The sequence below is a fragment of the Bos mutus genome, chromosome 23, assembly GCF_027580195.1.
Source record: "Bos mutus isolate GX-2022 chromosome 23, NWIPB_WYAK_1.1, whole genome shotgun sequence".
In the NCBI taxonomy this organism is placed as follows: domain Eukaryota; kingdom Metazoa; phylum Chordata; class Mammalia; order Artiodactyla; family Bovidae; genus Bos; species Bos mutus.
The window spans coordinates 37,126,739-37,150,574 of NC_091639.1; the positions used below are offsets into that span (position 1 = coordinate 37,126,739).

The 23,836-nt window shown below is 41.1% G+C and overlaps 1 protein-coding gene across 2 annotated transcripts in view; it reads right to left on the bottom strand.

Annotated features, from left to right (window-relative positions):
• The window catches only part of DNAH8 (dynein axonemal heavy chain 8), a 319,103-nt gene that overhangs the window by 90,322 nt on the left and 204,945 nt on the right, over positions 1 to 23,836 (bottom strand). For both annotated transcript variants that reach the window (XM_070361456.1, XM_070361457.1), the window contains exons 71-78: positions 22,499 to 22,626; positions 21,572 to 21,743; positions 19,794 to 19,949; positions 14,495 to 14,650; positions 12,667 to 12,849; positions 7,798 to 7,903; positions 5,753 to 6,005; positions 5,457 to 5,647 (exon numbers count right to left, since the gene is read on the bottom strand). In XM_070361456.1, coding sequence (XP_070217557.1) covers positions 5,457 to 5,647; positions 5,753 to 6,005; positions 7,798 to 7,903; positions 12,667 to 12,849; positions 14,495 to 14,650; positions 19,794 to 19,949; positions 21,572 to 21,743; positions 22,499 to 22,626 — 1,345 coding nt within the window. The remainder of the gene's footprint in view (positions 1 to 5,456; positions 5,648 to 5,752; positions 6,006 to 7,797; positions 7,904 to 12,666; positions 12,850 to 14,494; positions 14,651 to 19,793; positions 19,950 to 21,571; positions 21,744 to 22,498; positions 22,627 to 23,836) is intronic.

Consider the following 23,836-nt stretch of genomic DNA (forward strand, 5'->3'; position numbering starts at 1 on the left):
CTGAGGTTATTGGTATTTCTCCTGGCAATCTTGATTCCAGCTTGTGCTTCTTCCAGTCCAGCGTTTCTCATGATGTACTCTGCATAGAAGTTAAATAAGCAGGGTGACAATACACAGCCTTGACGTACTCCTTTTCCTATTTGGAACCAGTCTGTTGTTCTATGTCCAGTTCTAACTGTTGCTTCCTGACCTGCATACGAATTTCTCAAGAGGCAGATCAGGTGCTCTGGTATTCCCATCTCTTTCAGAATTTTCCAGTTTATTGTGATCCACACAGTCAAAGGCTTTGGCATAGTCAATAAAGCAGAAATAGATGTTTTTCTGGAACTCTCTTGCTTTTTCCATGATCCAGCGGATGTTGGCAATTTGATCTCTGGTTCCTCTGCCTTTTCTAAAACCAGCTTCAACATCAGGAATTTCACGGTTCACATATTGCTGAAGCCTGGCTGGGAGAATTTTGAGCATTACTTTACTAGCGTGTGAGATGAGTGCAATTGTGTGGTAGTTTGAGCATTCTTTGGCATTGCCTTTCTTTGGGATTGGAATGAAAACTGACCTTTTCCAGTCCTGTGGCTACTGCTGAGTTTTCCAAATTTGCTGGCATATTGAGTGCAGTACTTTCACAGTATCATCTTTCAGGATTTGAAATAGCTCAACTGGAATTCCATCACCTCCACTAGCTTTGTTCGTAGTTAATGTTTTCTAAGGCCCACTTGACTTCACATTCCAAGATGTCTGGCTTTAGGTCAGTGATCACACCATCGTGATTATCTGGGTCGTGAAGATCTTTTTTGTACAGTTCTTCTGTGTATTCTTGCCATCTCTTCCCAATATCTTCTGCTTCTGTTAGGTCCATACAATTTCTGTCCTTTATCGAGCCCATCTTTGCATGAAATGTTCCCTTGGTATCTCTAATTTTCTTGAAGAGATCTCTAGTCTTTCCCATTCTGTTGTTTTCCTCTATTTCTTTGCATTGATCGCTGAAGAAGGCTTTCTTATCTCTTCTTGTTATTCTTTGGAACTCTGCATTCAAATGCTTATATCTTTCCTTTGCTCCTTTGCTTTTTTGCTTCCCTTCTTTTCACAGCTATTTGTAAGGCCTCCCAGACAGCCATTTTGCTTTTTTGCATTTCTTTTCCATGGGATGGTCTTGATCCCTGTCTCTGTACAATGTCACGAACCTCAGTCCATAGTTCATCAGGCACTCTATCAGATCTAGGCCCTTAAATCTATTTCTCACTTCCACTGTATAATCATAAGGGATTTGATTTAGGTCATACCTGAATGGTCTAGTGGTTTTCCCTACTTTCTTCAATTTAAGTCTGAATTTGGCAATAAGGAGTTCATGATCTGAGCCACAGTCAGCTCCTGGTCTTGTTTTTGCTGACTGTATAGAGCTTCTCCATCTTTGGCTGCAAAGAATATAATCAATCTGATTTCGGTGTTGACCATCTGGTGATGTCCATGTGTAGAGTCTTCTCTTGTGTTTTTGGAAGAGGGTGTTAAGAACTCATCAAATCCCCCCATTTCACTCATTAACTTGGGGACAGAAACAGGGGAGGTGGCGGAGGGAATTACAGGTCTCTGCTCTCCCCTCTAGCATCTTCCTGAGAAGGTGAACGACCTGGAGTACCTTCCTGTAAATCCTTTCCCTCCATTGTGGAGTCAGGGGCTCTGAGTGCCACAATACCTCTAGAACCTGTAAACCTTCCAACAATCCCTCCATCCCCACAGTGACAAGGTGAAAGAGAAAGCCTTACTCTAGCACCACTTCTGCTAACACTGAGTTTACCATAGGAGAAACAAGCCCTAGAGAAAATCACCTGCAGATTTAAGGGATTTTCTCCTCTCACACAGGCTTCCCAGGTGGCGCTAGTTGTAAAGAACCGGCTTGCTAATGCAGGAGACGTAAGAGATGAGGGTTCGATCCCTGGGTTGGGCAGATCCCCTGGAGGAGGGCATGGCAACCCACTCCAATATTCTTGCCTGGAGAATCCCATGGACAGAGGAGCCTAATGGGCTACAGTCCACGGGGTCACAAAGAGTCGGACACGACTGAGCAACTTAGCATGTATGCACGCAGTGCTCTAACACGGAGATAACACATGTCCCTTTTCTTCTTGGTGGTCTCCCCCCAACACACACACACAAAATGATTTCATGTCATCACACACCTCAAAGACATCGAGAGAAGACATTTAAGTTACATAGGTGGTTTCAACATACCATGTGTCAAAACTAACCCAGAACAATCACAGCCTGTCCTGTTCCCCCCAAATATCCTGGCTCTGCCACTTACAGGCTACATAAACTTGGACAAAGAACTCAATTTCTCCCAGTACCCTCTTCTGTCAAATGAGTATAATAATAGAATCCATCAGATTGATTGCTGTAACGCTTAAATAAATTAATGTATGTAGAAAGCTAACAACCCTTGTGGCTCAAAGTAAAAGCTATATAATCATGAGCTGTTATTTTGACATTAACTCTCTGTCTGTTTTGGAAGGCTTGGGTCCAATCCAACCTGGAAGGCAAGAGAAGACCCCCTAAGGTGTCTTTTTGTCTGTGGTTTATGACAAAAGAAAGATGATGTCTTTCTAAAAAAAAACCAGGCAGGGGGAACAGGTGTATCAATTACTCTACAGTGCAGGATTGCCCCTGGTAGCAGTTCCATTTTTCAAAGTATTCTGACATTCTCAGTTGAAGAAGAAAGTCAAAGGCACCTTCCAGATATTGCAGGAAACAAGTAGGAATTAATACAAAAGGATGGTCACTTTTGGGAAATCAAACATTTCTGCTCTGATAAATAAGTCCCTTTTCTTTCCCCCTTAAGTACTGAGTTCAAAATGGTAAAAGACACCAGTGATCTAAGGGCCATATTTGTTAACTTTGTAAAAAAAAAAAAAAAAAAAAAAGCATTAAAAACAAAGTTCTACCAGCTTTTAAAAAATAATTTAGTCAAACTGTAAGCCAGTTTAAAATGACTACAAACTGTAGATTAAACCAGTTTTGATTTTTTAAAAACTCTCACTGTATGCTGTTCTGACTGTACTTCTGACAATCCACCTACCATAAAATCCCAAATTAATCTTCTGCAGCATGGCTCTGATCATGCTACTTCCCTGCTCATAAAACATTCCATGACTCCCTATCGCCAAGTAAATTAAATTCAAATTCCTCTCACTGACTCTCCTGACCCTACACAGTCTGGTTCTCTCTGACTCTCCAGTTTTATGAAATGGGGTCACAGATGTGCTCTAACCACAGCTCAGAGGTGTAGCCTTCTTTATTTTTTCTGTGACAAATCAAATCCTCCTCACAAATTCCCACCCCAAGTCTTGCTGTGTTTCTTGGTCTCTTCTGATTTAAAGACTTTTTCTCAAAGAACCTAGTCTCTTTTGGGGAATGCCCGTGGCTTGGCTGGCTGTGCTGGCCGGGGAGAGGTAGAGTGGGGTGGGTTTGTGTCTTGATGGGGAGATGCTTTGGATCTACAACCTCCCCCCTCCCCTCCCCATCCCACCTCTCCTCTGGTCTTCATCTGTCTCAGTCACAGCCTGGGATCCTCTGAGCCATGACAAATCCTATCTCGGGGCATCAGGCTGCTGTCCACAGAGGTCGGTACTTTGTTACTAGCTACAAAGTTCCCCTGCCCTGCAACTTCTTGATTGGAACCCCAGCCCTCTCTGCATTTCCATGTCCACACTCCTGCCGCCAAACCTCGGGCTTATGCATCTATCCACTACCTTCCACCATTGACGCTGTGGTGCAGCTTCCGTGTTGGAGGTAGCTCAGGGCAGAATGCACTTCCCTGCTCTCTCTGAATTTAGATGAGGTCATGCATCCTTCTATAGCTAATGAAATACGAGTACAAGTGACTCGTGTGACGTTTAAGAACCAGCACACAATTTGCTATATCGTGTCCCTTTTCCATAGTGATTATGGCAAGCAATTTGGATTCCTGGGTGACCATGACAAGCAGGTCAGATGAAAGAGTAAAGGAGAAGTACACTTCTGCTGTGTTGAAATTCAGGGATTGTTTTTATGACCACAAAACCTGGCCTATCCTGACTAAAACTAGGTCCCCACTCTGACACTTCTCAAACTAGCTCTCTTTCAACCATCGTGACCAGAAATCTTTGCACAGAGCAGAACTCTTAGACTCATTTCTGACCCTCTCTTGGCTCTTACACCCGGTCCTTTGCCATTTTACTTTCATGATCTCTCATATCTGTCTGTCTTTATTTCCCCATTGTCTTCGCCCTAGGATGGGAATGCAGCATTTCTTGTGGTTGGGAAGATTTTAACAGACTCCCTTGAACTTCATTAATCCTATGCTTCTCTGCCAGAGTTACCTTCCTAAAGAACAATAAAAGGATCACATCACCACCTCACACAACCCCTTAATTTCTTACCAGATCAAGAAATCCTTCCCCTGGGAATCAAGGCTCACCAATGTACATTCTTTTCTCATGCTGCTCTGCTCAGCATGGAAGTTTTCTTCATTTCTGCCTATCATTCAAAGTCCATTTCAAATGCCACTTTCTTCTTTTGGGGGAGAAGGGCAGCCAGAAAATTATTTACTAAACGACTTACCAAAGAGCCAAAAAAAAAAAAAAAAAAAAAAAAACAGAAAAGATTGGAGCATTTTCCCATGTATCAAATAACCTAGAAAACTTCACAGCTTAACCTGCAAAGGCAAATTTTCCAAGGAGCTTTTTATGATCTCACTAACGACATGCAATCGCTCCCTTCTTTTAGACATAACACTGTTTAACTGAACTGAATGAAAATAGTGCTCTTTTCTCTCCTTAATCATACTTTGTGTGTGTGTGTGTGTGTGTGATCAAGTTTTATTAAAATATAAAAGAGATAGAGAAAGCTTCTGACATAGACATCAGAAGGGGGTAGAAAGAGTACCCGCTTGCTAGTGTTAGCAATGGAGTTATATACTCTTCAATGAATCAAAAGAATGTCTGGAGGTTGTAAAGATCTCACCAGACCTACGCCCATAATTTACATTTCTTAATCATACTTTTAACACGCAGGTAAGCAATGTATAGGATTCACATTAAATATGAAATACAAGTGTGCTTTCTTTTTAAGTTTACACTCTTATAACATCACTATAATCCCCTGCTTAAGGAATTGCTCTCTTGCAGTAGAAAGCTCATCCGCCAAATCACTATTTCCCCTTTTGGCATTTGAACGTCCTAATCCTAAACAACAAAGCTGAAACTTAATGACATAACTAAAAATCGCAGAGTTAACACAGACCTGAAGTAAGTCATCTTGAGCAACCAGAGCAAAATGAATAGAAATCAGGGGGTGGAAAATGAACTTCACTTCCAACAGAACTTAATGCCTCTGTGTATTACAAGAATGGGTCTACGGGACATCAAAAAGCATATTAAAAGCAATCTCCTTTACATAGTACATCCACATCCCAAGCCTTTCACCTTTAATGAGAGCCTGAAACTCTCTGTGCTTCACAGTTCCTCTCTGAAGATCGATCTTTAAGGTCATGAGGAGTACAAAGAGGAACTTGTGGTTCTCGTACAAGCCTCTGACAGAATATGTAAAAACTTCGTAGGTCAGATATTCAATAATATTTGTAATTCTCTTTTGAGGCAGCGGAGACTTCTCAGACCTGCAATATGTTTTAAAAATCAAAGAAGTAAAAATCTATTTCTAAGAGAGTAGGAATACACACAGAATTTGTTGGGGGGGAGGTAGTTAGGTAGTGAGGCCCCACCTGGCCATGGACTGGTCAAATAATTTCAAGAACTGGGCCAGCGAGGTCTGGTACATGATGTTGACCATGCTCATCTCCGTGATGAGGAAGTAGAGGATGCTGCCGCGGGTGGCCGCGGGCCGGAACTCCTCCTGGGCAGTGTTAATCTTGACCTCCGTTTCTGCAGCTACGTGTAGTTTTTCACTGACTTCAGCGGCTGTCAGCTTGGTGGTGCGGAGGACACCAATGAGAGATTCATCGTCTACCAAGGAACCTGAAAACCAAAGAGGAAAGCTGGGGAACGCGAGATGGGAAATTCACAAAGAGAGATGCATCACTTCTCCAATCATCCCGTTAGTTTTCAACTTGACTTCTTCAAAGCCCACAGGGTGGAAAGGTGAATCTTGAGACATGGAAAGGCTTCTAGTCCAGCTATCTATCTGAGGCTTCAATTCGTTCTAACATTCCAGCCTGAAAATGTGCAAAAGGCAGTTCTCAAGATAGCCCACATGTCTGTTCCTCAAATGTTTAAAGAAAACTCATGTCTCCCACCAGTCCCAGCGGTTTCAGCTGTTCTTTATGTGACGGTGCTGTTGCCTCTTTTATCATCTTGCTGGGTGCCCTCATGGCATCGTGGGCTTCTCCATCCCATTTGTCTCACAGCACAGGCTGACCCAAACATTACCCACTAGCTTGCAGGTGAGCTGTACACTTTCTACTCCTGCTTTTGTCCAACAGTCCTTGACATTGAGGACTCTGATCCTCCTACGTCTCTAGTAAGTTAGGGGACAGTGGAAGTGTCTGACCAGGAAGAAAAATGCTGATTTTTCAGCATTTAGTTTTCAGTTTTACCCTTCTGAATAGACCTAAACATGTCTATGACAATAAACTCAGTTTTAAGGCACAGAAAGATGCTCTGGATGTGCTGAGATGACAGTCAGGATATTTTCAGAGTGCGAAGCTCTGGCCCACCTGGGAGCAGGTGGATGCTACTGGAAGGTGCTGAGAGGCTCTCATGGGCATGTTAGGTCTGCAAGAGAAGTCCAAATTGTGACTAATCTCACAGGAAAGAGGTCTTGATCCAGTACACTCTTGGCTAGATCGGGGGAGGAACCCTCAGTCAGTCCTTGGTAATATTTACAATGCCCAGAGGTATCCGTTCAAATGGCTGGGAGAAGCCACAGACCAAGAGACAGGCAACTTCATCGGCACAAGCAGTGCAATTAAGGCAGATAAAGACCTTTGCCATGAAGCCACCTTAGCGTGCTAGAGGCTGTTGTGAGAGTGACACTTAATGTACTTCTGGGAGGTTACCCAAGAGTTCAGGTGCTTCTGGAAAGCACTCATTTGCTGTTGTTCAGTCGCTAAGTCTCATCTGACTGTGACTCCATGAAGTGCAGCACACAGGGCTTCCCTGTCCTTCACTATCTCCCAGAGTTTGCTCAAACTAACGTCCACTGAGTTGAAGTATTTATTATTAGTTCACTCATGAAGGATAGAATTTAGGTTGCTGTATTTTGCCTATTACAGAACAGTATATCCCCAAATCAGGGGTTGGAATGATGACCTGACTGCCCAGAGGTGAACCTACCCCAACTGCTAAGTGGGAGGTCCAGTCAAGTCAAGAGTGACTGAGCCCTGGCTGCTCAGGTCTCTCTGACAAGATTACATACATCAAAACCCGTTGTGGTAACAGCTATTCAACACCAAATGAAAGAACTGATCGAAAAACACACAAAAAAAGATTGAGCGCATTAGTTTCCTTCAGGCAAGCAAATTAGCCTATTATGAGTTACCTAGCTGTATTGGGAGCCCTTGTTTTTCTCAGGAGAAAGCAATTATATCAAGAAAACTGTGTTATTATCAAATGCTCAGATGCCGGTTGCTAATTTAAACATCAGATTCCCTGCAGTCTCTCTGTAATATCTAGATGGAAATTGCCTTGCTTGTTTTTGCATTGATAACTGAACTGTTTCCTGACATCTATAATCATGAGGGCATTGAAAAGAGGGTACAAGAAATCTATCCACAATCCATTATATGATTATTTCTTAATAACACAATACCTTTTGTAGCACTTAATTTGTAGAGGAGGTTATCTTCAAGTTCTTTCATCTTCCGCTTATTAAAAGTCACATCCTCCAAAAGTTTAACCCTCTCAGACTCTAACTCCTGTTATTAAAAAAACAAAACAAAACAAAAAATATCATCAGAAGTGTAATTATCAGTTATTATGGCAAATCCAACTTACTAGTGTTTATTACGGAGAAGACAATGGCACCCCACTCCAGTACTTTTGCCTGGAAAATCCCATGGACTGAGGAGCCTGGTGGGCTGCAGTCCATGGGGTCGCTAGAGTCGGAAACGACTGAGCGACTTCACTTTCACTTTTCACTTTCATGCATTGGAGAAGGAAATGGCAGCCCACTCCAGTGTTCTTGCCTGGAGAATCCCAGGGGTGGGGAAGCCTGGTGGGCTGCCGTCCATTGGGTCGCACAGAGTCAGACACGACTGAAGCGACGCAGCAGCAGCAGCAGTGTTTATTATTCATTTTTAAAAGTTTAAACCAAAATACCACTCAAATGACACTGCTGCTGCTGCTGCTGCTGCGTCGCTTCAGTCGTGTCTGACTCTGTGCGACCCAATGGACGGCAGCCCACCAGGCTTCCCCACCCCTGGGATTCTCCAGGCAAGAACACTGGAGTGGGCTGCCATTTCCTTCTCCAATGCATGAAAGTGAAAAGTGAAAGTGAAGTCGCTCAGTCGTGTCCGACTCTTAGCGACCCCATGGACTGCAGCCCACCAGGCTCCTCCATCCATGGGATTCTCCAGGCAAGAGTACTGGAGTGGGGTGCCATTGCCTTCTCCGTCAAATGACACTATCGTTAGTCAAATCTGTATTTTGGTTTCTCTTAACCATTAAAAAAAAACTATGCCCACTAGCATTAAGTTTCCATAGCACGTACACTGGCATGCATGGGATAACTCTGCTAAAATAATTCTTCCCAGGCTTTTTCCACCTCTACATTTATTTAAATCAGAGTGTCCCATTCTCTTGGCCCTGTTCCCACATACCGCCCTCAGTGAGAAATACTAACTTTATTTGCAGTCAGAAAGGGCAGAAACAAAGAGGCATTAAAACCAAGAAACGAATAGATACTCAAGTGATCGGAGCTTCTGAATTGGGACCTGACTACAGGAACACCAGGTACTTGACCTGACATAGTCAGTTGCCAATATACATCCACTTTCCATTGTTTTGCATCCCTTCTATCAGAATGGCTAAATTAGATGTTTGGAGGGTATATTTTTTTCCTACATAAGTGATGCATTCTTAAAAGTATACTTTGAAAAAATTTTTTCAAACTTTCAGAAAAGTTACAAGACTGGTACCATGAACCCTCATATACCCTTCACCTAGATTCATCAAACACCATTTTGCTTTACCATTATTTCTCCTCTGTGATAATTATTGCTGCCGAACTGTGTGCATGTGTCATCATCCTTTACCTTTAAGAACTGAAACATATCTCCTGGGAAACAGGACACTCTCTTATACAGCCACAGTGCAATTTTCAAATTCAGAAAATGTAACATGACTGTAATACTCATGCTAAATATAGAGTAAATTAAATTGTCTCAAAAGCAGTCTTCACAGCATTCTTTTCTGATCTTACATGGAATCACAGTATACTTAGAACTGCATTTAAAATGTGTTTTTAAACTACTTATTTGAGAAAGTTTCTCAAAAAACTTCCAGAAATTCTTCCTAAATCAATTTGTCAATGAAAACCCACAGCATGGCAGTCATCTGTACATCTACTACGGCTGGCATCACAACCAGATTCTGAGCATCTAGAGGGCAGGAACGTGTCCCCCTAAATTCATTTTTTTTTAAAGATGTATTTGTTTATTTTTGGTTGCCCTGGGTTTTTGTTGCTGTGCGTGGGCTTTCTCTAGTTGTGGAAAGCAGGGGCTGCTCTTTGTTGCGGGCACGGGTTTCTCATTCCAGCAGCTTCTCTTGTAGAGCATGGGCCCTAGGGCACGCAGGCTTCGGTTGCTCCAGAGTGCTAGCTCAGTAGTTGCGCTGCACGGGCTTTTGTGGTACATGGGCTTAGTCGTCACTTGGCATGTGGGAATCTTCCCAGATCAGTGATCGAACCCACACCCTCTGCATTGGCAGGTGGATTCTTAACCACCAGACCACAAGGGATACTCCCTCCTACCCATTCATTTTTTAAAATGCAGCGAAGAGTCAGACACAACTAAGCAATTGAGTACAGTTGCTAGCAGAGACAGGCCTAATGCCCTTGTCCTCTAACTCCAATGCTAGTGTATACTGCCATTGTATTAGTGGTTTGGGAGTATTTGATGGGTTAGTGATAAGATCATGGCTGTACTTTCGGTGAAGTGAAGTGTTAGTCACTCAGCTGTGTCTGACTTTGTGACCCCATGGACTGTAGCCCACCAGGCTCCTTACCCATGGGATTTTTCAGGCAAGAATACTAGAGTGGGTTGCCATTCCCTTCTCCCGGGGATCTTGCCAACCCAGGGATCAAACCCAGGTCTCCCGTATTGCAGGCAGATTCTTTATCATCTGAGCCACAAGGGAAGCCCAAGGGGAATAATGAATGAATTGCCTGCATTAAAACAGTCACCCCCTGGGTGGCAGTATAGGCATGTGTGGACAAGATGAAATCCTGTTAGCCTCCTTTTCAGTGTGATATGGAAAAAGAAGCATGTGGCACAGTGGGCACCTGTGAGTTTTACAGCATGACCTGTACAGCTTATCTACGAGGTTTGGCAGGGTGGAAAGTCCATGGACTCTTATGGTTAAGACCTTATTCTCCCTGGTCTCCATTTGTTCATCTGTAAAAACGGGGTATAAGAGCAAGATTGTTAGGAAGGTTAAACATCATGTCATGAGAGTTCATAGATGAGTCTTGTAACTTTTGTGAAACTTTGAAAAAATTTTTCAAAGTATAATTTTAAGAATGCATTATTTATGTAGGAAAAAAAATACACCCTCCAAACATCGCAGACTAAGTGTTTTTCCCAGCGAGGTTGGTATGAATACCTTAGCACCTCTCTTGAAGAGGAAGCTAAGGCCCAGAGGAGTGGGTTTAGGGTGCTCTGGGGATGAGGAGTGTACCCTAGACAGCGGTATGGCCTGCCTTAAGAAGTTAGTGAAGCTTTCATTGGGGATCTGAACCAATGAGGCAACATCAAAACAGATCAGCAGCACCAGGTAGACCAAGAAGGAAGGACTGATTTTCAATAGTTGATACCATGCGGCCTTAAGAGGTGACAGAGGCAGTGAACTGAGGGGCCTATGCTCTCTGCCAGACTCTAGAAGTGAGAGACTTCCCTTTCTGGATTGCATAAGCCCTGGGCCATTTTTTTGGAAACTAAGATCACACAGCTAATGAGAGAGGAAGCTGAGATTGGGCCCCTTTCACCCCACTACACTGGCTGTCTTTCAAGGGCTTGCCCCAAGTCAGCCATTTCTTATTAACCAGATGGGATTTTACTTCTCATTTTACTGAGCCCTCTATTTTTTTGGTGTCAGTATCTTTCCCTTTTTGAATTTTTCCTTTGTATCTGTTGCCATCTATTCACGTCTCTTCTTTTCCTCCTTTCTTCTGCCATTCTTTTTCTCACCCTCCCATTACTATTTCTAACCTGGCCTTCTCCTTGAACCCTTAATACTATAATTAGTTGTGCTATATGCTATGTGCTAAGTCGCTTTCAGTCATGTCCAACTCTTTGCAACCCCATGGACCGTAGCCCACCAGGCTCCTGTGTCCATGGGATTCTCCAGACAAGAATACTGGAGTGGGTTGCCATTTCTCCTGGGGATCTTATGTCTCCTGCATTGACAGGCAGGTTCTTTAGCGCTAGCACCACCTGCTGCTGCTGCTGCTAAGTCGCTTCAGTTGTGTCCGACTCTGTGCGACCCCATAGATGGCAGCCCACCAGGCTCCCCCATCCCTGGGATTCTCCAGGCAAGAACACTGCAGTGGGTTGCCATTTCCTTCTCCTAGAAAGCCCTTAAAATTAGTTACATTTAAGCAAATATAAACTTTCTCAGATTTTATGAAAATAGATTTTATACAATAAAAATATATAAAATTATATTTTATATATAACATTTAATGTTTTCTGAGCTTTATCTTAAAACTTAGCTTATCAGGCCCTTAAAATTTTCCAGCTTTACGTTGTTCTTTGTTTTATCAGAACTCTCAATTATACTTAATTTCTCTGCTTCAGTATAAGTTTTATTTAACTAAAATGAAAGTAAGGCTCCCTACATCATTAGATTATTAGAGTGTGATAGTATCAATTATAGCCAAGTATATCAATTACTATTGCAGTGTAGTAGCTAGGAGTCGGACACGACTGAGCGACTTCACTTTCACTTTTCACTTTCATGCATCGGAGAAGGAAATGGCAACCCACTCCAGTGTTCTTGCCTGGAGAATCCCAGGGATGGGGAAGCCTGGTGGGCTGCCGTCTATGGGGTCACATAGAGTCGGACACGACTGAAGCGACTTAGCAGCAGCAGCAGTTAAAACTACTAATAATACTCATCCAGAGCAATTTCTTTTTCTTCAGGATCATCATTTCATTGAATTTTTCAGGTGAAACTCAAGATTACTCATCTATAGGGCTGTAGATACGAAAGTCAATATACCCAAAGCCTCAAAGTCAGAAGTAGAGAGTGGCATGTGTGTGCACATGTGTTTTCAGGGATCAGAAAATAGATTAGTTGCACGATTTCTCAACAGGACCTGAGAAACAAATATTTATGCTAACAAAGGTAAATATGATTTGCTTCATTTTTTCCTTTCCATACATTCAACAATTTCCTAATACATTAAAACATTATTATAATTTATTATAAGCAGAAGTTCTTTACCTTGAGAAATCATTACCTGTTTCTCTGTTAGAATTACCCTCCTTAGTAACTGGTTCTCAAGCCCTTTCATGGTAACAGTAAAATCAATGACTGACGTTTTAGCATTGATCTCAGGGGTAAAGGCAGGGTTTGGTAACTTTGTCGTAATATAAAGTTTAAATGTATCCATGACATCACATTCCTTATCGCCGACTTTCACCTACATCAATTCAAATATTAAATTACACACAGCTTAAAGGGCAGACAAGGAATTTGGGTTCAGTTTAGGAGAGAATTTACCAAAGGTCAATGCAGTGAAACTTGAATGAATTACAAAAACCAGTTGTAAAATTTTAATCACTGAACTTATATGATAGATCATATTCTTTTAGAATAATTTAAACTTGTGGTTTAAATTCTTTCTCTGCCTGAAGATGATTTTAGCCATGACGCCAAGAAAATTAAACGAAAAATTTATCCAAAACAAATGTGAATAAAGCAGTGGTCCCCAACCCTTTTTGGTACCAGGGGCTGGTTTCATGGAGGACAATTTCTCCATGTCCTGGGGGGGTGGAGGGGGGTGGTTTCAGAATGATTGGAGCACACTACATTCATTATGCACTTTATTTATTTATTATCACATTGGCTCCACCTCAGATCATCAAGCATTAGATCCCAGAGGTTGGGGGCCCCTGGAATAAAGGAAAACTCGGACATGTCTAAGATTTGACTGCTTTTCTTCACCTGAGGAAATTTCCTACTACAGAAATTTGTTGTGTTTATAAGAAGTGCTATTTCTTTTTGCATTTCGTAGTCATCTGAAGCACATTTGACAAGAGAAAGGGTTAATGAAACTTTCAGAGGAAAAAAACGCTAACTTTTTTCCTCAGATAACACTTATCTTAAACATAACAATTTTCAGTGTATCAAAAACAACTGGGTTTGCTATCTAAAACTCAGGTGGAAATTCTAAAATTTTAAATGATTTAAATTTTTAATTAATATTAATCTTGCATGTGAGTGAAAACCACATCACTAAGGCACTAATTCTCAGGCATCATGACCTTCACATTGCAGGTAAGAATCTGGGTCTTTTAAAAGCCCTTTCAGGAATGGATGTACTAAAACCTCCTTTGGCATATTAAATATGGCATTTGAAGGAATTCACATTATGAAGAACATTCCTCTAAATAAATCTATATTTAATGAGAAAATTGGCATTCTTATTCACTGATATTCCTGAAATTAAGTTATTCAGAGCAAAAAATTCTCGATCAGAAATGCTGTCATTCAGTAAAACCGAAGAAAACTAAAAGTAAAGAATGAAACCAATTAAAAAAGAAACACTTGTATTGAAAACAATTCATGTTATCACCAATCATCAGAAACCATATTCTACTGCTTCCAGCAAAGTTCATGAGTTTTAATTGAAAGTTAATAGAGAAATAAAATCAATGTCCCTATACTTTACTAAAAATGCCATTTTATTCAGTGAGGAAACACAGGTTTTACTGTATAGAAGTATACATGGTTTGGAAACCACCTTTCTCAGAGCTGCTAAAATATACATATTTTGTGTGTAACAATAATATATCATTATCACCAGATGCCTTTCCTTCAGATCTTGTTTAGTTTCAGGTAAATGGCTATTGTTAGCAAGATACTGTTCTCGCCCCTGTGTGTGTGTGTGTGTGTGTGTGTGTGTATATATATATATTTTTTTTTTTAAGGAAACACTGAATATGAGTTTGGAAATAATTCTTTCAGCACGTCAAATGCTACCACCTGAAGAAAACTGTCTTCGCTGCTGTGCTCCAAAAGATAAGTAGATGTCACCATTGCTCTTTTCTTTTTTCAAAGCTCACCTTGAAAGTGGTGCCTGACTTGATGAAATTCTTTTCTAATACATTATCCAGGGCTGGATCCAGCTCTTCACGGATGTCCTCAATAAGAAGGGGTCGGCCCAAGGAAAGACTGTCCTCCAGGTGTGTGCGGAAATATTTATGGTTCAAAGAGGTTACCTAAAAATAAAGAGTTCATTGCTGCAGAAATGTTACAAAGAATGTGCCTGTTTCTGAGCGGAAACCAGAGATATTTGGGCAAAGGCCTAAGAATTCTAAGGACTGTACAGGAAGCTTTAATTATAAATATAAAAATAACAAACAAAACATAATTTTCAAAACTTGGGGGGTCACGACTCTGTGGAAGCCCTGGGTGTGTAATGGGGGTCTCTCCGATTGAAAGAGAAACAAAGGTCATTCCTTAGTTGGAAGTCAGAGCTCTGCTCTGGCAGGTGGAAGAGAGGTAATCAAGGATTAACCCTTTAAACTTACATAGCTACAATCATTCAAAGAAAGCAAACTAACTTGCATTTTTATGATACTCACTTTATCTTCTAGGACACCTATGAGATGAATAAGTGATTTTTTAAAAACCATAGGGATGTCAGAAATGACATACTGAATCAACCTAAGGTTCATCCGGGAATTCTGTCTCTAACAGTGACATAACATAAGAATATGGTACTTTGCATAAAATCAACCTAACAGACTATACATTTTTTAAATATTCTTACATTAAAAAAAAAATTAGGATTCTGAATGTCTGGTGGGGTTCTCCATTTTTAGATCAATGTTTGTTATTAGTTAAAACACCCCATCTGGGCTAGTTGATCTTTGCATTAGCCAACTGACTTGGAACTCTTTACGTCTCCAGTGATCTCTCCCTCTGCCTAAGTGTGAGGATTCCCATAGGTTCAGTCCTCAACTCTCCACCTTCTTATCCTCTATTCTCTGAATTCAACTATTGCCTTTATGCTACTGTGAGTGCTGATCTTAAGATACAAGAGAGGACTTCCCTGGTGGTCCAGTGGTTAAGACACTGGGCTTCCACAGGGGCACGGATTCTATCCAAGGACTAAGAACTAAGAATTTAGAAAGACAATAATGACAACCCTATATGCAAGACAGCAAAAGAGACACAGATGTAAAGAACAGACTTTTGGACTACGCGGGAGAAGACAAGGGTGGGACGATATGAAAGACTAGCATTGAAACATGTATATTACCATATGTAAAATATATGAAGTGCAGGTTCAGTGCATGAAGCAGGGTGTCAGAGCTGGTGCTCTGGAACAACTCAGATGGATGGGGTGGGGAGGGAGGTGGGAGGGGGGGTTCAGGATGGTGGGACACATGTACACCTGTGGCTGACTCATGTCGATGTATGGCAAAAACCGCCACAATATTGTAAAGTAATTAGCTTCCGATTAAAATAAAATTAAAGATCCCTCATGCCACAAGCAGCCAAATAAACAGAAGAAAAAATTAAAAAGAAGATCCACCGAGATATCAGGTGATTAGGAGGGTGAAATTTAAAAATATTGTCTTTCACTTGCAATGAAGAAAGGCGTGGAATCAAAAATAAGTCTGTCTTTGTCCTGTTTTGATCAAAACAGAAATAACTAAAAACAGAAAATCTTGCACACCATGGAACGTTTCCCCCTAGATGGACAGCTTTATTTATGTACATGATATGCTGTGCAAGACCTCACTATAAGTTGATAAGGTAAATGAATCCAAACAAAGAGCTTTAACTAGCGTATTTAAATAAGATGAAATAAGGTCCCAAGAAGACTGAATGTAATTGTCCTTCTCGATTCCCCAAGAAGCAAACTCTGTCTTTGTGATGTCTTTCCCAAGTGTGATGGTTAATTTTATGTGTCAACTTGATCGGGCTAATGAATGCCCAGATAGCTGGCAAGCATTATTTCAAGGTGTGTTTGTGAGGTTGTTTCTGGAAGAGATTAGCGTTTGAGTCGACATTCTGAATAAAGATTATGGCCCTCACCCATGTAGGTGGGCACTGTCCAATCCATTAAGGACCTGAACAGAACAGACAGCTGGAGGAAGTGCCGATTTGTTCTCTGCATAGGTTAGCACATCCATCTTCTCCTGCCCTTGGACATCAGCTCCTGACTCTGAGGACTTCAGACTGGGACTGGGACTGACCCCACTGGCTCCCATGGTCCTCAGACCTTCAGGGTTTGGACTGGAACGACACCACCAGCTTTCCTGGGGCTCCAGCCTGTAGACAGCAGATCGGGGACTTCTCAGCCTCCATAATCCCATGAGCCACCCCTTCATAATAAATCTCTTTCTATGTATCTGTACCTGGATATCCTTTCAGTTCTGTTTTTCTGAAAAACCCTGACTAATATAGCAATTAAAGAAATAATTTTCAAATTGTTGATTTATTAAATTATCTTTTAACCACCTTTACTATTTTTGTAAACTTGAAGTAATATTTTGGAGTTATAGTTTCGGGTTGGATTCACTTGATTTTTCTCATGGAGGAATACTGTATGGCGGCCACATGAGAGCCTGTATCACCCGCACAGATACTCTGGAACTAGGTCTTCACTCAGTGAATTCTTCACAGAGGACTTAAGCAAATACATTCTTTATTCAGAAGTCAGAGCTATAGGTGCTGGAAAGGCTTTGAAGATGACCTTGGCAAAGCTGCCAAGGTGAAATGCAGCCCTGGACATGCCCAATATGTTTTGTTTTTCATTTATAAAATGTTTCATTTTTCATTTTGCCTTCCTTACCGAGCACAGAAGTGATGGTTTTGCTTCATTTTCTTTTCATTTATGTGTGTTTGTGCATATGCCTATCCACATATTCAGAAAAATACTATGCTGTCTGAGTAAAAAAGATGCAGTTCAATTTACGTACATCCCAGCAGTTGATGGTTTTTAAAATAAGGAAGTATGTCTGATATATTTCTTTTACTTCCTCAGGAAGTTTCTTGGGATGAGGCTTTATCGGGAAGGACATGACTGAAGACTATCAATGAATTAAATGGAGAAATAAAGCCACAATCAGAAAAAATAAGACTAAGATGAGCAGGGAGATCAACAGCCAGGGGAGGAAAGAGGAGTGAGGAACGGAGTAAGGAACAAGTTATAGCTGAGCTGGATCCAGGGGGCTGAGTTCAGGAGGAGGAAGACTGGTACACACCACTCATGCACTTCTGTGTATACAGCTCCTCAGAAGCTACTTTCCCATCAACCCCACTTTCCTTAACTCTTCCCCTCCACTTATACTCTCTGATCTTTGCGAGGATTTTCCTGAGTTTTCTAAGTCAACATAGATTGAAGTCTTAATTAGGTGGGAGAATCTTGGGGGGTGCTCCAGAGCAATAGGCAATGTCCCCGTGCCTGCAAAGTCTTGATCTCAGAAGGAAATCTTTCACTGTTTCACCACTAAATGTGGTGTTTCTTGTAGGCTTTTTGTAAATACTCTTTATCTGATTAAGGAAGGGCCCTCTTAATCTTGGGCTTCCCTGGGGCTCAGATGATAAAGAATCTGCCTGCAACGCAAGAGACCCAGGTTTGATCCCTGGGTTGGGAAGATCCCCTGGAGAAGGGAATGGCTACCCACTCCAGTATTCTGGCCTGGAGAATTCCATGAACAGAGGAGCCTGGGGGGCTCCTGTCCATGGGGTCACAAAAAGTTGGAGACGACTGAGCCACTAACTCTTTCTCCTAATCTCAGTTTGCTGGAAGTTTTGATTTTACCAACTTACTTTTTCTGCATTTATCAAGATGACCACATGATTTTTCTGGGTTTTTTTTTTTTTTCCTGTAATGATTACACACTTTAATTCAATAAATGCTGAAAACATATAGATGGCATAAAACCATAAATCTAACAAGAAGTTTATGGAGTTGTTGCTGTTGTTCAGTTGCCCAGTCATATCCAACTTTCCGTGACCCCATGGACTGCAGCACGCCAGGCCTCCCTGGCCCTCACCATCTCTGGGAATTTGCCCAAGTTTATAGTATAGGTGAAAGTCATGTCCAACTCTTTGCAACCCCATGGACTGTAGTCCAGGGAATTCTCCAGGTCAGAATACTGGAGGGGGTAGTTTTTCCCTTCTCCAGGGGATCTTCTCAACCCAGAGATTGAATGCAGGTCTTCTGCATTGCAGGTGGATTCTTTACCAGCTGAGCCACCAGGGAAACCCCAAAATACTGGAGTGGGTAGCTTATCCCTTTCTCCAGAGGATCTTTCCAATCCAGGAATCAAACTGGGGTCTCCTGCGTTGCAGGTGGATTCTTTAGTTGAGCTACCAGGGAAGCCCAGTAAAAAAAAATACAAGTCAAAAAAAAAAAAAAAACAAATGTGCAAAGAACAGTAATTTAAGGCATACTTCTAGTCCACAGAAGAAATACAAGGTGTGTGAGGAATCAGGACAGGCTGTATGAAGCTGTGGATTCAGGCAAGTCTGGTGAAAGGTAATATTGGATGCGGACTCTGAATAATGCTCAAGACTTTTATCTTGGATATAAGTGGGCAATTGGGTGGAGGAAACATTCTGGTTAGTATAATAAACAGGCTACAAGCAAAACTTTGGGTCCATAAGGCTTGGAACTCGGAACAATGTCGAGGAAACAGTGAATAATCCATATTGTAACACAGAATTGAAGTATCAATGTCACAGGATCCTCAGAGGAGCCAGGAATGTTGAAATCCTGCCCGTGTCTACGTCTGCCTTAAGATTAACACCTTGGTAGACTAACGGCAATGCTGAACTCCAGAGTGTGAGCAAGTACCTGAGTTAGGCTGGAGCAAGTGGCTTTCATCTGAGGAATCACAAGTCCTGTGCTTGTCATTTTCCTGTAAGCACAATCTCAGGGCCCAGAATAAAAGCCTCATCCAACATGAGCAAAAGCAATACAGCCAGGGAAGTGGACAGAGAGAAGGAAAGTGAGGTCAAGAGAGATCACAAAAGAGAGAAAATGATCAGGACCAGGACTCCTGGTGGTCCAGTGGCCAAGACTCCCTGCTCCCAAGGCAGGAAGCCTGGGTTCGATTCCTGTTCAGGGAACTAGATCTCACATGATACAACCAAGAGTTCATATACTGCAACTAAAAAGATCTCTTGTGCCACAACTAATACAGGGCAGTTAAATAAATAAATAAATATGTTTAAAAAGCAAATATCAGAACCTTTGCCCCAAATCACTGTCACAAAACTCAAAGGTGTGAATTAGCAAAAACTATCATAAAGATGACAATTTAATGACAGATTCAACTGAAATTGTGGGAAAACTTCTTGATTTCAAGATTACTTTCCCACCCACCAAATGGTCCATACCTGCAAGTCGTTTTCTTTTTCCTTTGATTTAATCCACGTTTTGCCTTGAGTTTGTGGGTCTATGAGGAGTGGGTATCTGGTGGCCTTTGTCACAATGATGCCATTCTGAATTGAGAGGTCATCTCCTGGTAAGCCTTGCAGCCCCCACTCACCAATCTGCATAACAGGAAATGGATGTGGCCACGCAAAGGAAGACGAGAAGGCTTTTGTTAGTAATTAATGCCACAAATAATTTAAAATTTAGACTTTTTTTTTTTAGATTAGGACTATGCAACATTCTCGTAAAAAAACTCAAAGTTACAAATGTGAACCAAATAACACTAAGTTAAACAAATTTATCATCTAATAAATCCTTTCCCTAGTAGGAAACCCGAGACTGGGTGGGATCTAGATGGACTGGAGTTAGCAGAGACAATGAATATTCTGAGAAGTCAGAGTAGGCAAGCCCTAAAGGTTCTGCCTCTGAAATTTCCCCTTCCTGCCCTCTTGTTCTGCTCACATGGGGGAAGGGGCACTGCACAGCTGGAGGCAGAGAAATTAGGGGACAAGAAATATCACATTGGCAGGAACTCATCAATGACAGTTTTCTAAATATTCCTTTCAAAATCAAGAAGGTGCTGTGCTCAGTCACTCCATCATGTCCAACTCTTTGTGACCCCATGAACTGTAGCCTGCCAGGCTCCTCTGTCCATGGGATTTTCCATGCAAACATACTGGAGTTGGTTGCCACTTCCTACTCCAGGGGATATTCCTGACCCAGGGACAGGACCTGCAACTTCTGCATTGGCAGGTGGACTCTTGACCACTGTGCCACCTGGGAAGCCATGGTCAATGAAATCACCCAAGATGCAGAGAAGCCTCCACCTTCGTTCAATTATCTTAGCTCCTCTGAAGGCCATAATCAGTGTGTTTCCAATACATTATCTAGTACCTGTGGGGACCAGCTGAACACTGTTTGAATTGGAAAAGATAATTTTTTGACTTTTAAATAGAGATAACTTGAAATTAATAGCTTGGCTTCCCCTGGGAAATTGCAACTGGGGAACATATTTACAAATCAAAAATCAGCTCATGAATACAAATTGCCTGGAAAGCATTTAACACTGCAAGAGGTCTGTAAGATATACTGAAAATTAACAATGGCATCAAATTCCTACCAAGAAAGGTTAGTCTAGCAGTGCATGCTATCACTCAGCGATGCCAGAATGTGCTATTGTATTACACTGTTAGACATTATAAAAAGATGGTTAATAATCAAAAGAAAGTTAATAATACCAATACTTACAGCCTAGCTAATGCCTACATCTTCCTAGAATATTTGTAAGAGAATGAGATTCAATAAGAGTGGTGTAAATAATGGAGGGTTATATGAAGAGCTCAATATTAGCAAGTCTGTAGCTCAAAAATTATCTTTTCACTCAAAGCAGTGCAATTGAAGATGTGGGTTTGATACCTGGGTTGGAAAGATCCCTTGGAGACAGAAATGGCAACCCCCCTCCAGTATTCTTGCCTGGAGAATCCCATGGACAGAGGAAACTGATGGGCCACAGTCCATGGGGTCACAAAGAGTCGGACCTGACTGAGAGACCAATTTGAAAGCAAGATTTCTTAAAATGCAAAAGAAATTTTGTACCACAAAGAAAAAAAAATTTGTCATGCTTCAGCATTTTGAAAATGATCTTTCCAATTAAATGCAAAAAGAATTTAAGTCAGGCATACCTTGATTTCTTGTGAATAAAATGAAATTCAACTAATGATATGAGGAAAGTAACACTTACTGTTGGAGGATCTACCAACATTGAAATAAGATTCAGGTTTTCAGTGAAAGGAATCTTCCGTGCTTTCAACTCTATCTCCCATTGCTCTTTCAGCAAATAGTTCCTAAATATCTGATTGAAAGGACCCAGGTAGGACAGGAATCCAGTGCATAGCAGAATATCCCCTACAAGCCTGTTAAGAAACAATAAAGTGAATCACCAACACGTTTTAAGCTCTCCCAGTAAGGAATCTGAAAGGCCATCGGGCAGTTTCGTTACTAGGTGAAGTTCTTCTCTGCTCCCTGCTTAACACTTGGCAACAAGACATGGAGCGGGTAAAGGAGCCAGCCTAAAGGCTCCAAACAGGGTGGGAGTGGCCACATTTCGGATAAGTCCAGGAGCAAGAAAGAGGCTCCCTGAAGCCTAGAGTCCTGAAGCTTGACTTCCAGATGAGGAAGAAGCAAGTCCTAGTCCTGTTCATATTCAGCCTTGATTAAACCACTATTTCTTTGTCATCCTCTTTCTTTTTCCTTTTGCCATTCTCCTACTCCCCTCTCATTCCCTCTCTTTCAGTTTTCAGAAGACACCAGCCCAAGATGCCCTTCCATTGAGAACAAATTGTCAGTCTACACTTTCAAAATCCTTGAGGTGAAAGGTGTAGAACTGGAACCAGTATCTAGATTGTTCTGGCAAATTCAGATGATATCAGAAGCACCCCCACACAAATAGTGAGTTAAAAAATGTTTCACCAAGTTTTCTTCTCTCCGTTTTAGAGTGTGGGACTCAAGCTCTAAGCACTTTCTTAGATGGTGGGATCCCGGCATGCGGACATGGAAACAGAGGAGAAAAGCACTTCAGGGAATCCGACTTTATCTCCCCATGTCACAAGAGGTGGCCTTTGGGCTGATGACTAAGGAGAGCAATTATAACAAAGACCAAAGTTGATACCTATTAATCTGAGCTCTGAACTCTTTGCTTTGCTGAGTCCATCGGACTTTTTCTCCACTCAGTCCATCAATGAGGGTGGAAGCTGCCTGCATCTTTTTCCGGCACATGTCAGCATCATTAAGCAAATCCTACATTCATAAAAGGAGACTGTCTCAGAGAACTTTTTAAACTGCTTAATCAAACATCCATTATATTGACATGTAAAAATACCTGGAGGAATTTCTCAATGTGCAAAATAAATATAATCTAAAAATACAGTCAGTAAAATTTTACATATTAAATTTTTATAATTCATTCATAATACAGTTATTTTACCTTACAAAATTTCAAAAGGAGCCATTTTGAAAGGAGAATCCAAATTACATAGCTTAAATAGGATTTCTATTAAGTATTTTCAAAACAATAAATATACCTTTTAAAGTCCTGGATTTAATAATGACTCTGTTGCATTTATTTCTGCTCTAATTTTTAAGATTTCTTTCCTTCTACTAACCCTGGGGTTCTTCATTTCTTCCTTTTCTAGTTGCTTTAGGTGTAGAGTTAGGTTATTTATTTGACTTTTTCTTGTTTCTTGAGGTGTGCCTGTTTACTATGAACTTTCCCCTTAGGACTGCTTTTACCGTGTCCCACAGGTTTTGGGTTGTTGTGTTTTCATTTTCATTCGTTTCTATGCAAATTTTGATTTCTTTTTTTGATTTCTTCTGTGATTTGTTGGTTATTCAGCAGCGTGTTGTTCAGCCTCCATATGTTGGAATTTTTAATAGTTTTCTCCTGTAATTGAGATCTAATCTTACTGCATTGTGGTCAGAAAAAATGCTTGGAATGATTTCTATTTTTTTGAATTTACCAAGGCTAGCTTTATGGCCCAGCATGTGATCTATCCTGGAGAAGGTTCCATGTGCGCTTGAGAAAAAGGTGAAATTCATTGTTTTGGGATGAAATGACCTATAGATATCAATTAGGTCTAACTGGTCTATTGTATCGTTTAAAGTTTGTGTTTCCTTGTTAATTTTCTGTTTAGTTGATCTATCCATAGGTGTAAGTGGGGTATTAAAGTCTCCCACTATTATTGTGTTATTGTTAATTTCTCCTTTCATACTTGTTAGCATTTGTCTTACGTACTGTGGTGCTCCCGTGTTGGGTGCATATATATTTATAATTGTTATATCTTCTTCTTGGATTGATCCTTTGATCATTATGTAGTGACCTTCTTTGTCTCTTTTCACAGCCTTTGTTTTAAAGTCTATTTTATCTGATATGAGTATTGCTACTCCTGCTTTCTTTTGGTCCCTATTTGCATGGAAAATCTTTTTTCAGCCCTTCACTTTCAGTCTGTAT